General features: G+C 39.4%; 1 protein-coding gene and 1 non-coding gene across 4 annotated transcripts in view; one reads left to right on the forward strand and one right to left on the reverse strand.

Moving 5' to 3' along the window:
- TSC22D1 (TSC22 domain family member 1) overlaps positions 1 to 15,221 on the forward strand; it is a 143,964-nt gene extending 128,743 nt beyond the window's left edge. Inside the window, exons 1-3 of one of the 3 annotated variants that reach the window (XM_032294744.1) lie at positions 11,460 to 11,556; positions 12,648 to 12,699; positions 13,861 to 15,221. In XM_032294744.1, the coding sequence (XP_032150635.1) occupies positions 12,697 to 12,699; positions 13,861 to 14,118 (261 nt within the window). In that variant the 5' untranslated portion in view covers positions 11,460 to 11,556; positions 12,648 to 12,696 and the 3' untranslated portion in view covers positions 14,119 to 15,221. Of the gene's footprint in view, positions 1 to 11,459; positions 11,557 to 11,818; positions 12,244 to 12,647; positions 12,700 to 13,860 lie in introns of those variants that run through there. The other 2 variants (XM_032294743.1, XM_032294739.1) reach the window with 2 other exon arrangements.
- On the reverse strand, positions 1,151 to 1,269 carry LOC116562544. Its single transcript, XR_004274001.1, has one exon. It is a non-coding gene; the product is annotated as a 5S ribosomal RNA (ribosomal RNA).
- Positions 15,222 to 17,865: the final 2,644 nt, after the last annotated feature.

Consider the following 17,865-nt stretch of genomic DNA (forward strand, 5'->3'; position numbering starts at 1 on the left):
CTTTTTAGTATACAGTAATACTGTTGTTTTTTTTAAATTCAGGGGGTATATGCACAGGCTTGTTACATGGGCATGTTACGTGATGCTGAGTTTTGGAGTTCTAATGATCCTGCTGCCCAAGTGGTGAACATGGTACCTGATTGGTAGCCTTTCAGACCTGGCTCCCCTCCCTCCCCACTTTTGGAGTCTCCAGTGTTTATTTTTTCCATCTTTGAGCTCTACATGTTTTGAAAAGCAGTGGGCATACCACCACTACAATTTAGATATGTGATAGTTCCGTCACCCACAACAATCTCCGCTCCCCTACCCCAAGGTTCTGGGAACTTCTGATCTGGTTTTTTGCCTCTATAGTTTTACCTTCTCTAGAATGTCTCATAAACAGAATCATATGGTTTGCAATCTTCGAGTGTGGCTTCTTTCTCTTACCATAATATACCTGAGATTCATTCAGCTTGTTATGTGTATCAGTGGTTTGTTTCTTTATATTGCTCAGTATTATTCCATTGTCTAGGTGTGCCATGGCTTGCTTATCCATTCTCCAGTTGAGTGACATTTGGTTTGTTTCCAGTTTGGGATGATTAAAAATAAAGTCACTCTAAGCATTCATGTCTAGATTTTTGTGATAACATGTTTTCATTTCTCTTGGATAAATAACTTGAATTGAGATTACTGGTTTTTATGGAAACTCTCTGTGTCTAACTTTATAAATAACTGCACAACTATTCTGCAAAGTGGTTGTACCATTTTGCATTCCCACCATCAATATATGTGTTCCAATTTTTCTGCCTTCTTTTCAGCACTTTGTATTTTCAAGTTTAAAATTTAAATTATATTTTAGCTATTCTGATAGATGTATAGTGGTATATCATTGTGGTTTTAATTTGCATTTCTCCAACAATTAATGGTGTTCAGCATTTTTTCCAGATGCTTATTTGCCATTCACACATCTTTGATAATGTGATAGTTCATGTCTTTTGCCCATTTCTTTTATTAGGTTGTTTGTTTTCTTGTTATTGAGTTTTGAGTTCTTTATATATTCTAGATATAAGTCCTTTATCAGATATGTGACTTACAGTATTTAATTCTGGTCTATAGTTTGTTTTTCTATTCTTGTAACATTATCTTTTTTTTTTTTTTTTTTTTTTTAAAAAGCCTACAGCACCTGGTATTCCCAGGCGGTCTCCCAACCAAGTACTAACTAGGCCCGACCCTGCTTAGTTTCTGAGGTCAGATGAGATCGGGCGTATTCAGGGTGGTATGGCTGTAGACTCTAGTAACGTTATCTTTCAAAAAACAAGTTTTTCATTATGGTGAAAGTCCAGTTTATCCATTTTTTGCTTCTATGGATTGCCCTTTTGGTGTCTTACCTAAGAAATCTTTACTGGCTCAAGGTTTAAAAGATTTCTCTTATGTTGCCTTGTAGAAGTTTTATAGGTTGGGATTTTACATTTAGGTCTATGATCCATTTTAAGTTAATATTTATTTTGGTATAAAGAATGGATCAATTTGCACTTTTTTTTTTTTTGCAGTTCTAATACCATTTGCTGAAGACTCTTTTCTGAATTAAATTGATTTACATATTTGTGGAAAATAAATGTGCTGTGTGTGTGTGTGTGTGTGTGTGTGTGTGTGTGTCTGCCCTCTGTTTTGTTATGTTACTCTGTGTCTGTCCTTTTACTACTACCACACTGTGGTGATGCAAGTAGCTTTACAGAAAATCTTGAGATCAGTTAGTGGGAGTTCTTCAGCTTTGTTCTTTTCCAAAAATTGTTTCAATTTTTCTAGTTTCTTAGCTTTTACATGTAAATTTTAGAATCACTTTGTCATTTTTAATAAAATGTCTTAGAATTTTGATAGGGATTACACAGACTCTATATGGTAGCTGGGAGGTGTGGAATTGATAGCTTAATGGTATTATCTTCTAATCCATACACATGGGGTATCTCACCATTTGTCAGGTTCTCTTTGATTGCTTTCAGCAGTGTTTTACAGTTTTTAGCATAGAGATCTTCTACATATTTTGTTAGATTTATACCTATTTCATTTTTTTTTTTTGTTTTAAAATTTCACTTTTCTTCATTGCTGGTATATAGAAATATATTTGATATTTGTACATTGAACTTCTAGCTTGTGACCTCAAGAAACTTGTATCTTGTTAGTTCTAATAATTTATTTGTAAATTTTTTGGGAAGCACATAGATGAGTCATGTTATCTGTGAATAGAGATTTTTTTTTTCTTTCTAGTCTGGATGACTGTTATTTCTTTTTCTTGCCTATTGCCTGGCTGTTACCTTCAGTATGAGGTTGAATAGGAATGCTGAGAGTGGACTCTAGGAGGAAATCATTTATTCTTTTACTGTTGAGTATGATGTTTGCTTAATGTTTTTTATAGATGCCCCTTATCAGGTTGAGGAAGTTCCCTTCAATTCCTAATTTGTAAAGGTTTTTTTTTTTTTTTGAGACGGAGTTTCACTCTTGTTACCCAGGCTGGAGTGCAATGGCGTGATCTCAGCTCACCGCAACCTCCACCTCCTGGGTTCAGGCAATTCTCCTGCCTCAACCTCCTGAGTAGCTGGGATTACAGGCATGCGCCACCATGCCCAGTTGCCCAGTTAATGTTTTGTATTTTTAGTAGAGACAGGGTTTCACCATGTTGACCAGGATGGTCTCGATCTCTTGACCTCGTGCACCACCCGCCTCGGCCTCCCAAAGTGCTGGGATTACAGGCTTGAGCCACTGCGCCCGGCCCTTTTTTCTTTTTTTAAATCATGAATTGATGGTGATTTTGTCAAATGCTTTTGCTACATATAATGAGATTATCTTTATGTATATTCTTTGTCCTCTGTTGATAGGATAATTACACTGATTTTTAAATGTTTACTTTGTATTCCCAGGATAAATGCCACTCATTCATATTACTTTTTATATATAGTTAGATTTGATTTGCTAAAATTTTGTTAAGAACTTTTGCATCTGTGTTCATTAGAGCTTTTAGTAGGTAGTTTTTCTTTTTTTATAATGTCTTTATCTGGCTTTAGTGTTAAGGGAATGCTGGCCTCATAGAATGAGTTATAAAGTGTTTCTCTCTCTCTCTCTTTAGTTTTCTGGAAGTGTTTGTATAGAATTGATATTATTTCTTTCTTTAAATATTTAGTGGAAATTACCAGTGAAACCATTTGAGCCTGAGGTTTTCTTTATAGGAAGAGCTTAAACTATAAATTCAATTTTGCAAATAGATACAGGACTATTCATGTTATCTACTTCTTCTCATGTGAGTTTTGGTAGTTTGTGTCTTTACAAGAATTTGTCCATTTTTGTTTAGTTAAATTTATTGAAATAAATTTTGATATGCCTTGTTTTTATTTTCATTCAGTTCAAAGTACTTCCTGATTTTCCTTTTGATTACTTATTTGACCTGTGGGTTACTTAGATGTGTGTATTTTTTCCCCAAGTATTTGGAAATTTTTCAGATAATCTCATGTTATTGATTTCTAATTTAATTACATTGTCGTCAGAGAACATAATGATAAAATTGACCTTTTATCATTATGTAATGACCTTTATTCTTAATAATATTCTTTACACTGCAGTCTACTTTGAGTAATATAGCCACTTCGGCTTTCTTTTATTATTAACATGGCATATCTTCCATATTCTTTTTGTGCTTATTTGTATTTTTATATTTAAAGTATATTTCTTATAGGTAGCATATAGTTGTATCTTGCTTTTTTATCCAGTCTGGCAATATCTGCTTTTTAATTGAGGTACTTAATTGAGACCATTTATATTTAATGTGATTATTGTTTCTTTTCTTTCTTTCTTTTTTTTTTTTTTTTGAGACAGAGTCTTGCTTTGTTGCCCAGGCTGGAGTGCAGTGGTATAATCTCAGCTCACTGCAGGCTCTGCCTCCTGGGTTCAAGTGATTCTCCTGCCTCAGCTTCCCCAAATAGCTGGGATTATAGGCAAGTGTCACCATGCCCCACTAATATTTGTAGTTTTCGTAGAGATGGGGTTTCACCGTGTTGTCCAGGTGGGTCTTGAACTCCTGACCTCATGTGACCCACCCGCCTTGGCCTCCCAAAGTGCTGAGATTATAGGCGTGAGCCACCACGCCCAGCCTAATGTGATTATTGTTGATATAATTGGTATAAATCGATTATCTTGCTATTCTTTTTTTAGTCTATTCTTTATTCCCCTTTTCCTCTTATTCTACTTTCTTTTAGATTACACATTTTCTTATGATTCCATTTTATCCTTCTATGTTGGCTTATGAAATTTAGAGTTTATAGCATACGTCTTTAACTTATCACAGTGTACTCAACAGTACACTTTAGAGTTTATAGCATACATATTTAACTTATTTACTCAGCAGTATACTTCCCTTACCCCTTCCTAATCCTTGTTCTATTTTTGTCACACATTTTACATCTACATATTGTAGTACATTCCCATATATTGTTATTTTTGCTTTCAACAGTCAATGACTATTATCGAAAGAGCCTCACCATGTTGCCTAGGCTGGCCTTAAACTCCTAGGCTCAAGTGGTTCTCCCCTTCAGCCTCTTGAGGAGCTGGGACTACAGGTTTGTGGCACTGCACCCAGCAATAGTCAATGATCTTAAGAGATTTAAACAGTAAAAGGGGGAAAGTTTTTGTATTTAACCAAGTAATTATCATTTCTGGTGCTCTTCATTCTTTTGTGTAGATCTAGGTTTTTCATCTGGTATCATTTTCCTTCTGTCTGAAGGAGATACAGTAATGAATCCTTCCAGCTTTTGTATGCCTGAAAAAGTCTTAAATTTCTGAAAGATATTTTCACTGGGCATAGAATTATAGATTGACAGGGTTTTTTTCTTTCTGTTAAAGATGTTGCTGCACTGCCTTCTGCCTAGCATTGTTTCCAACCAGAAGTCTGCTCTCATTCTTATCTTTGTGGCACTGTACATAATCCAGTTTTCTCTGGCTGCTTCTAAGATTTTATCACTGATAGTAAACAATTTGATTATGATATGCCTTGTAGATTTATTCACAATTCCCTTGCTTGGGGTTTGGTTAGCTTCTTGGATCTGTACGTTATTGTTTTAATAAAATTTGAGGAAAATTGCCATTTAAACTGTTTTCTCTCCTTTTTTTTTTCTTTTTTTTTTTCAAGGATTTCACTACAGTTTTATTTGGTTGCTTGAAACTGTCTCACAGCTTACTGATGCTTTGTTCTTTTTTTTTTGAGACAATCTCGCTCTGTCACCGAGGCTGGAGTGCAGTGGCACAGTCTTGGCTCACTGCAGCCTCCGCCTCCTGAGTAGCTGGGATTACAGTTGTCTGCTACCATACCTGGTTATTTTATATTTTTAGTAGAGGACGGGGTTTCACCACGTCAGCCAGGCTGGTCTTGAACTCCTGACCTCAAGCAATGCACCCACCCCAGCCTCCCAAAGTGCTGGGATTACAGGCATGAGCCACCGCACCTGGGTGATTTGTTCTTTTGATTCAATGTTTCTTCTGTGTTTTATTTTGGATAGTTTCTATTGCTCATATATCACCAATACTTCTGCCCTATCTAATCTACTATTAATCTCAACTAATATTTTTTTCCTCAAATATTGTATTTTTCATCTTGATAATTTAGGTTTCCTTATACTTCTCACACCTGGCCTTAATGTGCTAATGTTTTCCTCTATCTTCTTGAACATGTAAAATATAACTGTTTTTAATGTTCCTGTTTATAAATCATCTTTGTCATATCTGGGTCATTTTGATTAATTTTCCTCCTCATGAGTCATATTTTCCTTCTTGTTTATATGCCTGATACTTTTTATTGGATGCCAGACATTGTGAATTATTAGATGCTAGAGACTTTATTAAATATCCTTGAGCTTTGTTTTGGGAGAAAATTAAGTTGCTTGGAAACAGTTTGACTTTTTAAGGCTTCCTTTTAAACTGCTTTATGTAGGACCAAAACACTCTTCAGTCTAGGACTGATTTTTCCCTTATAAATTAGTTCTTGACTGAAGGGAATTAGAATTCTTCTTATCATTCGGAAAGATACTTAGGCAGTAACTTTCTGAATATCTGATATCCCTGTTTACAGTTTTTTCATTTAGGCTGGTGGGTGGTAATATCAACGGGTGCCTACCCTCTGTGATTTCTGAAAATGGTTCTGCCTGCTTCTTTTGGGTGGTTCTTTCCCCAGCCTTGGGTAGTTCCCTCACATGCAGGTGTGGTAAGGACTCTGCTGAAGCCTGGAAGCAGGAGGAACTGCTGCAGATCTCTCTCTAAACCTCTTTTATTTTGAAGTGTACTTTTTTTTTTAAATCAAAGTAATACATATACATACCTAAAGAGCAAATAGAATGAATAGGAAAAAAATAGCATTTCCCTTTTTTCACTCACCCAGTCTGTGCCTCAGACATAGCCACTTTTAAGTTTTAGTTGTTTTTTCTCATCTTTACCTTCACATTTCTATGTAATATATTTATACTTATGCTATTTCTTGCCTTTTCCATTTTAGATATTAGGTAAGCAGGTTGTAGTAGATTAGGATTTAGCACTCTAAAACCATTCCTACCATGCAATTGTTCTTCCTGTTACCTTCTCAATAAAGTTAAATTTTTAAAGGTAAATCCATTTAAAAAATTAATATGGTCATGTAAATTTTGTTTATGAGTATTCCAGGTTTTCGTCCTTGCTTTGTTTTCAGTAAAACTGCCTTTGAGCTTATCTAATTGTTCCACTAGATCTGTCATGTGACTATCAGTAGCTCCCCTGCGCCCTGCAGATGCTCAGATGTGTTAGGTAATCTGTGTGTTCATTAGCATGGAAGCTCTCCCTCCTGGAGTTCTCCATCTTCCCTTACCATGGCAGACCAGGTACAGACCAGCTGCAGCTTGGGCTTGCCTACTGCAGTCCCCCTGAGATCCCCTGCACTCCCGCCTGTTGATTTCCTTCCTTTCCTCCTGGTTCCTATTTCCCATGCCTGCCTTTTTTCTTGATTTGCTCCTCCATTTTGGTGTCTAAAGTATCTAAAAATGTTTTAATCCTACTTTTACACTCAAATGATGATTTGGCCAAGTAAAGAATTCTGGATAAAAAAACTCTTTTCTTTCAGAATTTTAAAAACATTTTCTTCACTGTTTTCTGGCTACCAGCAAAGTGGTTCTGTTGCTGGTTCCTGTGTTTGTAACTTGTTTCTTCCATTTGGAAGCTTTTAGGATTTTCTCTCTATGCCTAGCGATTAAGGTTTCATGATGGTGTTCTTTGGTGGAGGGCTTTTTCATTTCTTGAGGTTGGGCATTTGGTCATCTCATTTAACTGGAGACTTGTGCCCTCCCGTTCTGGAACAATTCTTAATTATTTGATAATTCTCTTCCTTCTTTTCTCTCTCCAAAATAGAAACTCTCCTATTTTGATGTTGGACCTCCTAGATTTATCCTTTAAGTTTCTTTATCTCACAGTTCAGATTTTGTTCTTTTTTTTTTTTTGAGACAGAGTCTCACCCTGTTGCCCAGGCTGGAGTGCAATGATGAGATCTCTCATTGTGACCTCTGCCTCCTGGGTTCAAGCAACTCTGTCAGCCTTGGCAGTAGCTGGGATTATAGGCATGCACCACCACACCTGGCTAATTGTTTTTTGGTTTTTAGTAGAAACAGGGTTTTACCTTGTTGGCAAGGCTGGTCTCCAACTGCCAACCTCAAGTGATCTGCCTGCCTCAGCCTCTCAAAGTGCTGGGATTACAGGAATGAGCCATTACACTTGTGCCTGGCCACTGTTCTACTTTTTGGAAGTTTTTTTCAACCAACCTTCTTGTGGAGATCAAGGAAATGTAAAATGTGGTTGAATTTAACAGCCTTTTCTTCTTTTGATTTCTTTGGCATTTCTTCTTGTTTTGACAGTGTGTGGGACCCAACACCAAAACATTATTTGTTGTTTATCTGCCATTCACATTTTTTTTAAATTAATTTATTTATTTTTTCCCATTTATTTATTTTATTGCATTTTAGGTTTTGGGGTACATGTGAAGAACATGCAAAATTGTTGCATAGGAACACACGTGGCAGTGTGATTTGCTGCCTTCCTCCCCATCACCTACATCTGGCATTTCTCCCCCTGCTATCTCTCCCCAGCTTCCCACCCCCCACCGTCCCTCCCCTATTTCCCCCCAACTGACCCCAGTGTGTAGTGCTCCCCTCCCTGTGTCCATGTGTTCTCATTGTTCAACACCCGCCTATGAGTGAGAACATGCGGTGTTTGATCTTCTGCTCTTCTGTCGGTTTGCTGAGAATAATGGTTTCCAGGTTCATCCATGTCCCTACAAAGGACCCAAACTCATCGTTTTTGATGGCTGCATAATATTCCATGGTGTATATGTGCCACATTTTCCCTATCCAGTCTATCGTCGATGGGCATTTGGGTTGGTTCCAGGTCTTTGCTATTGTAAACAGTGCTGCAATGAACATTCGTGTGCACGTGTCCTTATAGTAGAACAATTTGTAATCCTTTGGATATATACCCAGTAATGGGATTGCTGGGTCAAATGGTATTTCTATTTCCAGGTCCTTGAGGAATCGCCACACTGTCTTCCACAATGGTTGAACTAATTTACACTCCCACCAACAGTGTAAAAGTGTTCCTATTTTGCCATTCACATTTAACTGAGAGTCCTGTAGTTTCATTTGTTAAACCTGCCTAGTGAGAGTAAACTAGAAACATGGAGGTGATGTGGGAGTCCGTAGACAGCAGTGATTTGGTCAGGACAGGATAATGTGCCTTCGCTGCTTTCCTGGCAGTTGTTTGAGATTTGCAAGGAGTTTGGACAGGGGGAGAAAGGGTTTACTCTATTTGAGTGCTGAATCTCTGGCCATACCTATGTTGGCCAAGTCAGATCAAGTTTTTAAGAAAAGCACATGTTATAGGAATGAGAAACACTCAGGCCTGTTCCTCTTCTATCTTGTCATGGTTGCTACCAGTATGAAGTCACGGTTGAATTGGAATCCATGTAAAAAGGCTCTTAGTCAGACTACAACAGAAAATACCCCAGTCTCAATTGTCCAGGCTGTTTAATGTGTATGAATTCCCACTGGGGTGATACCACTGATCTTTGCTCAGTGCCTGAAATTGACTTATGGTCCAGGCCTTCAAGGATCTCCCCTGAAAGCCTTGTAGTGTTTTCTCTGTCCTGTCAGCAATTCTCAGTGAGCTCTGACTAGGCATCAGACATATAGATGGTTTGTCTTGCAATTAGAAGAGACTTTGAATGTAATTCTAGCCATTTGTCCTACAGACATTTTTGATCCAAGGATTTTCCCTCCATAGAGCTTTCCATTTCCTTTTTCAAATTAAGCCTTTTCAGTTTCCATACAAAAGAATAGTTTTAAAGGAATCTAGCACATTTATGTGAAATATATGAAAATAGTAGATTTCTATGGTTGCATATCTTTTGGCCCAACAAATTCTCCAGAAGTGTGCGCACACACATACATGTGTTTAAGGATGTATGTAGAAGGATGTTTCTTGCAATTTTATTTAAAATAGCCAAATATTAACAATAAACCATAATGTCTTTCAATGGGTTAAACAGACTATGGTTGCTTATATTTGCTTCTCTTGCTTGATACAATGGATGATCAGTTAAAATGACTGAAATAGAAATAGCTTTCTGTTTATGTTGAAGAGCAGCATGAATAAATTTAGTTAATTTAGTAATTTTTAAAAATTCCAGCTGGGGATTTAAAATTTATTTTTATATGACCTTTGGGTTTTATTTTTTAAAGCTTTAAAAAGAGCTTAAAATAAAATAGCTTTAAAATAAAATAGCTTTAAAAATAGTTTAAATGGTGCTTTAATACCTTTTTTGTGAAGCTGGCATTCAGTTAAAATATGTAAATAAAATTTAGCACACAAGTAGTTTTAGGTATAACTTTAACTTTCAAAATATAGAAACTATCATGTAGTAAATAATACTCTGATTAGCATTCTTAGACATAGGGACCACATGCCTGCTTCCCAAATAATTATGATTTTTAAGTTTCTACTTAGTCTCCTTTTTATTGAAAATGGGTTTCTTCTTTTTTTGGAATATCATATGAGTTAATATATTTAGTTTTTTAAATCATAAATTTAATTGTTCAAAAGTCAAGCCTTAAAATTTGGAGATAATATGAACCTTTCAGTAAAAAGGGCATCTCATTACTTTATAGTCACATTTTAGTTTTTAGCCCAAAAGAGAATTGTGGTCTTTATCATCTGCGCTCACCAGATCTGGTCTGGTTCTTCCTATTCTTTGGACAGTTTCTGAAAACCAAATTTACCCACTCCTACTACCAGCATTGAGTCAACTTAACTGTCGAAATGGCTCTGATGGCAATTTTAGGAAAGAGTGCTGCTTGAGGAAACATCCTTATTTGGGAGAGAAGACTGTGTGTGTTTGTGCATGTGTGTGTATTACATATATATGTTCTACGGTCAGATTTTATGTTGGAATTATTTGTGATGACACAATTTATGGATTACAGAGGTCTCCCTAAGTACTTTGTAGATTTTTCGGTTTTTATAGTATCATGCCATTAGAGGGCAGTATTGCAGAGGTTAAATTTTCTTTCTCGCATATATTGACTTACAAGCTGTTTATGTTGTATAGTAATTAAGCAAACTTCAGGGCTTAGATTTCTAGTATATTAAATTGTAGCCTTAATGGAAGCATCTCTGCAAGTAATTTAAATTAATATAGGAAATTTTGAAAGGGTTAAGCTATTTTACACCCACATCTCTTGATTTTGGTTTGGAGAAGGGAATTATTTGGTCAGTGTGGCCAAGAGGGTGAAACAGAGGTGAGCCTACAGCATCTATTGGCTGCTTAACTATTTTTAACCACCATTATATCCCGCTTTTTCTGGTTCTGGACACTGCAAATGGGGCAAAGAGACTAACTTCAGGGATTTGTGTGCTTCGAATACATACTTTACAATATTTCAATCCCTCCGATGTAAGGCTCATAGGATTGAGGGATTGAGTCTTAAAGGAATTGTCACTCAGCTTCCAAAAACGTGCCTTAGGGACTTACTAAAAATAGATCTATGTGGGATTCAACCTGTGGATTGACTTTTCTAGGTCTAAATAGAAGAAGGAATATTTAATTACTGGTGAGAAGGTGCTGATAGGGAGATGTGGTTTTTAAGGTTTGTCGCCCTAGGGGCTTTCTGGGAAGATCCTGGATTTTATCTGGAGTCTTTCCTTCAATTTTTATATGCCTAGCAAAGAATATATCATGTTTTTTGTTTTGTCTCTATAAAACAAAAGGTATCTCTCAAAGAGCAAATGTGATTTTTTCCCTCTAAAATTAAAAAAATATATGATTTCATGATAATTATTATCTTTAAAACTAAAACCGTCTATAAAATCCTCCCAGTACCGCTGCCGGTAAGAGCTAGATAATTGAAATCAAGACACTCGAGCTCTTACAGTGGTGGGACTGGGCATGCCCAGTAGCTCAGACGGTTCTGGTTTCGCAGTTCAGCAGCCTCGGGACGCAGCTCCGGGGACCAGGGTCTGACTCCCTTAAACGTAAGCACGTGCGGGTCCCCCATAGTATTTTTCAAGGACCCTTCACATTTCCTGCTGAAGCAGTGGTCCAGTGTCCTGAGGCTGCCATGGAAACCTCCGGGGCCGGCACGCCAGTCCCTCTGAGTGCGGCCTGCACCAGGCCAGCCCACTCCACGAGCGGGATCTGGAGAATGGGGGCGGAGGTAGGGGGTGGGGGAAGGCGGGGAAGCAGGGAAGCGGGAGGACCAGGAAGGGAGAAGGGGAAGGGAGAAGGGGGCGGTCCCAGTGGCATGCCGGCCAATCGGCGCAGCTCTTCCCTGCGTATATTTAGCACTAAGGCTGGGAGTGCTGGTTTAGAGCTGAGTGGAGCCGGGCTGCGGATCTGGGAAGCGCCTCTGCACGGCACTGGGATCCGCATCTTCCCGGGAACACCAAACCACCAGAAGCCGGGTTTCTTTAAATTAGGATTGCCATTTTCTATTTCTCCCTGGGCTGTGGAAAGCCAGAAGATTTTATCTAGCTCATACAAGGCTGCTGGTGTTCCCTCTTTTTTTTCCACGAGGGTGTTTTTGGCTGCAATTGCATGAAATCCCAATGGTGTAGACCAGTGGCGATGGATCTAGGAGTTTACCAACTGAGACATTTTTCAATTTCTTTCTTGTCATCCTTGCTGGGGACTGAAAACGCTTCTGTGAGACTTGATAATAGGTAAATGTCGGCTAGGATAGTTTCTTTAAATTTATTCGTGAGATACTTATAATAATGCAGGTGAAAGCCAGGCGAATTCCTTTGTCCATTGCTGAGAGATTTGGTGACATGGATGTTGCTTTTGGAAATGTTTGGAATAACCTTATTTTTGCAAGCCTGGCCAGAGAACAGGCTTTCCCCACATTATATAATTTAGTTCTTTGTGACTTCCTAAAATAGGGAGACGCCTGGATATTCGTTAGTAAAAGAAGGGCTGGTGTTTTCTGGAGGGTGATACATTTTACATAGTATTAAAGAATATTAAAAATATGCTAGCAACATCACAAAATTGGGAGGTCCTTTTTATCTTGGACGTTTAAGATAAATTCCATTTATCGATGACCTTTTTCCCCCCTCTTTTTCAGCTCCTCTGGTGCAAGTGTGGTAGCTATTGACAACAAAATCGAGCAAGCTATGGTATGTACTGATGAAAAATCATTTATACTAAATGTGGGCACAGCACAAAAATGAGATGTTTTGTGGAACCAGTGCAGTCCTAAGTTCACATGATGTTGATTGCTCTTGATGCGCGTAGAAATGCCGGCACTGTCTCCTTTCGGCCAGCGTGGAGCCACCTACCACGGCAGCCGTGGAGGGAGAAAGGGGCCTTGCGGGTATTAAATGGTCTCCTTTCCGAGGCTGGTTTCACAGGAGGGGATTTTCTCTCGGTGACCATTTTTTTGCTGGGGATTTGTTAGGGAAGTGCTGGCCCAGCGTCTCCTTTGGTTGGTCGTGAGCACACCTTTAGCGATGTAGCTTTACTAGGAATCCTAACATTTTACTAGGGAGCCGGGAGTTGGGGGTGGGGGAGCAGAAGTCGGGATCCTTGGTAAAGGCCTTCTAGACAGTGCACAAACGGGTCCCCGGTGGCGCGGGCTCCTGCACAATGAAGAAGAATCAGAGAAAAGTTTTGTTTTCTTAGCCTGCGCCTGGATTTCTCCTATTTTTTATTTCCGCCTTGGCCGTTCTTTGTTATTGGAGCAGCGCCTGTGGCTCTTCTCACGGGATTCTCTGCCCACTGTTGCTAGGCAAACTCTGAACCTTTAATTCGGAGCTATAAATAACTCGGGCTCCCATTGGCTGCGACGTCTGCCCAGGTTTCTGTGATGTCAGCTTAATCATGAAAGAGGGGGCGGGGTGGAGGGAAGAAAATGCGGCAACACGCTCGGTAGGAACTGGCTGCAGCCGGTGCTGAAGGAGGCGGCTCCGGGCGGGCGCGGGGCGGGGCCTAGGGGCGGGGACGCGGCCGGCGCGCTGCTGCTTGGACATCACAGCTACTGGTCTCAATCCGGGACTGGCGCGCTCCGGGTTCTGGCCAGTCTCAGATAGGAAGCCGGACTTGGGCGTTTCTGACCAACGTCTGCAGAGAAGCACAGACTTTTACAAAGCTTGATCGTTTACACGTTTAACTCAAGTACTGTACGGTCATGGTTGTATTCCGATTTCCCCAAGTGTCATTGTTACGAACTTTAAGGCAGAATATGTAAATAGGGAGAGCCATACGGAATAATGTCTTAGAAACTCGAGAATCCAGAAAATAGCAAATAGTGAGTTTAACCTTTTCTCTTTTCTTTCCAGGATCTGGTGAAAAGCCATTTGATGTATGCGGTCAGAGAGGAAGTGGAGGTCCTCAAAGAGCAAATCAAAGAACTAATAGAGAAAAATTCCCAGCTGGAGCAGGAGAACAATCTGCTGAAGACACTGGCCAGTCCTGAGCAGCTTGCCCAGTTTCAGGCCCAGCTGCAGACTGGCTCCCCCCCTGCCACCACCCAGCCACAGGGCACCACACAGCCCCCCGCCCAGCCAGCATCGCAGGGCTCAGGACCAACCGCATAGCTGCCTATGCCCCCGCAGAACTGGCTGCTGCGTGTGAACTGAACAGACGGAGAAGATGTGCTAGGGAGAATCCGCCTCCACAGTCACCCATTTCATTGCTCGCTGCGAAAGAGACGTGAGACTGACATACGCCATTATCTCTTTTTTCCAGTATTAAACACTCATATACTTATGGCTTGAAGAAATTACTTAGTTGGGTGAATGAAAGGTTAATCCGAGAATTAGCATGGATATACTGGGACCTCATGCAGCTTGGCAGATATCTGAGAAATGGTTTAATTCATGCTCAGGAGCTGTGTGCCTTTCCATCCCTTCCGGCTCCCTACCCCTCACTTCCAAGGGTTCTCTCTCCTGCTTGCGCTTAGTGTACTACATGGGGTTGGGAAGCGATGGAGCTCCTTACTGGACTGCCTCTCTCCTCCCCCCAGGGGGAACCTGAAAGGGGGTTAAAAAGACTAAAATGAGGGGGAACAGAGTTCACTGTACAAATTGACGACTGTCACCAAAATCCATAAAAAACAATAGTACTGTGCCTCTTTCTTCTTAAACAGTGGATGACACAAAACTATGAGAGTGACAAAATGGTGACAGGTAGCTGGGACCTAGGCTATCTTACCATGAAGATTGTTTTGCTTATTGTATATTTGTGTATGTAGTGTAACTATTTTGTACAATAGAGGACTGTAACTACTATTTAGGTTGTACAGATTGAAACTTAGATGTTTCATTGGCTGTCTGAGGAGGTGTGGACTTTTATATGTAGATCTACACAAAAACTGCTACATGACAAAAACCACACCTAAAGAAATTTTAAGATTTTGGCACAGTTACTCACTTTGTGTAATCTGAAATCTAGCTGCTGAATACCCTGAAGTAAATCCCTGTTCACTGAAGTCTTTCAATTGAGCTGGTTGAATACTTTGAAAAATGCTCAGTTCTAGCTAATGAAACGGATTTCCCAGTAGGGGTTTCTGCATATCACCTGTATAGTAGTTATATGCATATGTTTCTGTGCATGTTCTCTACACAGTTGTAAGGTGTCACTGTATTTAACTGTTGCACTTGTCAACTTTCAATAAAGCATATAAAATGTTGATAAACAAGTCTTTTCATATTACCCTGTTAATATAATGGCAGTCATTTCCACACTGTTTTCGGGTAGAGTTAACAATTTGACCAGTAAAATCCTGAAGGGGAGTGGAATGGTTAGACAAACTAGGGGTAAGATTTGACTACAGGAAGAAAAGGAAATTGACACATTACTTTGTTCCCCTGGTAAGGGAAGAGGCAGTGGAGGGGTCCAGCTCAATTCTGACTACTGTGTGACTTGGACAGGTTGCTTCGCTCCTGGACTGATGTCGGGGTTTGAAAGAGATAATCTCTTACATTCCCCTGTGGCTTTAAAATTCTGAGAGTCCATGAAAATCTTAATCTTCCATTTTTTTGCTGAACTGAGAGGAAGGAGGAGGCTTATTCTGCATATAATTGCAATAAGCAGATCTAGGATCAAAAGACGGAAGTTGGGAAAGCTGATTTCCACTTTAAGAACCCTGTCACCTTGGGTTGGGATGTTTCTCCTAGTGTGGGATGGGTTTCTAGCTCCTGGCATAATAATTTGTTTTGTCTAAGCAAAAGATGATTTGAGGTGGGACCAGATAAGCAAGAATGTCCTTCCAGTTGATTCCACATGATTGTAAAATAGGCCAACGGCCAAAATTGAAACCACAAAGGAATCCTGAAGCAGATTGGCACCTGGCACCTGAGGAGTGAGCCTGAGGGATCCCACTCTGCACTAGGAGTCACGTGGGCAACCAAGTGAACGGGGTGGGTTTACCGGCTCTGTAATCTATCAACCTAGCACCTCAGCAATGGCCCCTGCCTAGTGGGAATTGGGCCATTCCCAAACTCTAAGGCTTGTCTGAGTCCTTGCAGGACAAGGACAGCTTTCTGAGTCTTTCATTTCTCTAATCTAGAGCTGGTGGGAGATTGAGAGGTGAATGGGACATCCAAACTCCCTAAAAAGAATTGTCCCATAGTGTGCATGTGTTACAAAGTGGTGACACGGGCCTCCTTTTGAAATGATGGGTGGCTGACTGCCATAGGCTGATAGCAGTTGCCATAAAGATATTTTGGGGGAATTTGAAAAAGGGTTGAAAAAAAAATCTTTGTCATATTGGCTCGTAGGTTATATAACTTCAACTTTAATAAAGGAATACTTACGTAGTAATTACATTTCCTTGAAAAAGAAAACTATAGAAATCCCTAGCCATTTCATTTTTTATGATCCTTAAAATACCATATACCAGTAATCATGGAAAATTTGAAAAATCTCATGTCAATGTATTAAGATGATGGAGAACTTTTTTCTCCATTATTTAATGGAACTTTGGGTCTTTTTATTAAAAATGTGAGACTCATGAAATTTTGGTAGCTGAATATTGTTTGTGAAATAAGAATGAATTATTTCCATATATGTTCCATACTCACTTTAGTAATTACTAAATATACTTGAAATGATTGACTTATATTTAAACATATTTAAGGTAATTTAAACAGGCATTCTGCTACTTGCTTGGAAGTCTGAGTATAGATCTTATTGGCCTGTGGGTTATTAAATAACTGATTATGTTGCACTTAGTTCTGTGGAGAAGGAAAGATTTTAAGGGGAATGGCATGCTATACCAGCACTGAATGTTCATGATATCAGTTGCAGCAGGAGAAACCCCCATTCAATGAAGGAGAAACAGAAGAAATTTTACATGGATTTTAATGAAGGTCTACTTTCTGTTTCAAGTGAATAGTGCTCATATTTCAGTAATTCTGTACATTGTTTACATACTATAAGAGAAAATTTATTTTTCATTATGTGATAAATAAGCAATGCCAGAACAGTTTTAAATTTACACAAGAAATATGTAAAAGTTAATTGTAACTAAATAAGGAATGAAAATTAATTTCTATAGAGATGCTACTCTGCTCTTGCTTTGTGTAAAATATGTAGTTGAAACTACCAGGGGCTGACAACATGACTACTTTTAGACATCAACTTCAAATCCATTCAGGCAGCAATTGTGGCATTAAGATTAGAAACAGAGGAAGAGAAAATAAGGTTCTTTCCCTCTTAGGTAAAATTGCCTGAAAGTGGAGATCTGTGCCCACCAATAGAACTTGGAAGCAGATGGTTCAATAGGTTCTTGCACTGGTGTGTAGGAGGACCCTGAGCTGAGAGGCAGGCTTCTGGCTGTCAGGCCTGGCCCTGCAGTCATGAGCTGTTTGACCTTTGGACCAGGAACAGAATCCCTCAGACCTGAGTTCTCATCTGAAATAAGGATTGGATCAGATCACGAAGATCCTGTCCAGGCACAGATTGCTACAATCATCTGCTTTTGATGATGACTTTATTCTTCTAACTTTTGGTGGGAGGGTGCGTGTGTGTGTGCGTGCGTGCGTGTGTGTGTGTGTGTGTGCGTGTGTGCTGTTTTTGTTTGTTCATTTAACTTAATGACTAAAATTAGTTTGGTTTTCATCCTAGCTCCTCTGCCAGTTACTAGCTAAGTGACCTCAGGCAAGTTCCTCATTGGTCTCTGTTTCCTCATGCTTAAAATGGGGACATGCTGTCTCCATAGGAGTTTTATGAGGCTAATGCTGGGAAGCTGTCAGCACAGAGATGGGTTCAGAGTGAGGTGGGTTCAAGGAGTGTTAACCATTACTGTTATTTCTGAGTCATTCATCTGCTTGTTTATGTTT

The sequence above is a fragment of the Sapajus apella genome, unplaced genomic scaffold (assembly GCF_009761245.1).
Source record: "Sapajus apella isolate SASKATOON/1434 unplaced genomic scaffold, GSC_monkey_1.0 scaffold32, whole genome shotgun sequence".
In the NCBI taxonomy this organism is placed as follows: domain Eukaryota; kingdom Metazoa; phylum Chordata; class Mammalia; order Primates; family Cebidae; genus Sapajus; species Sapajus apella.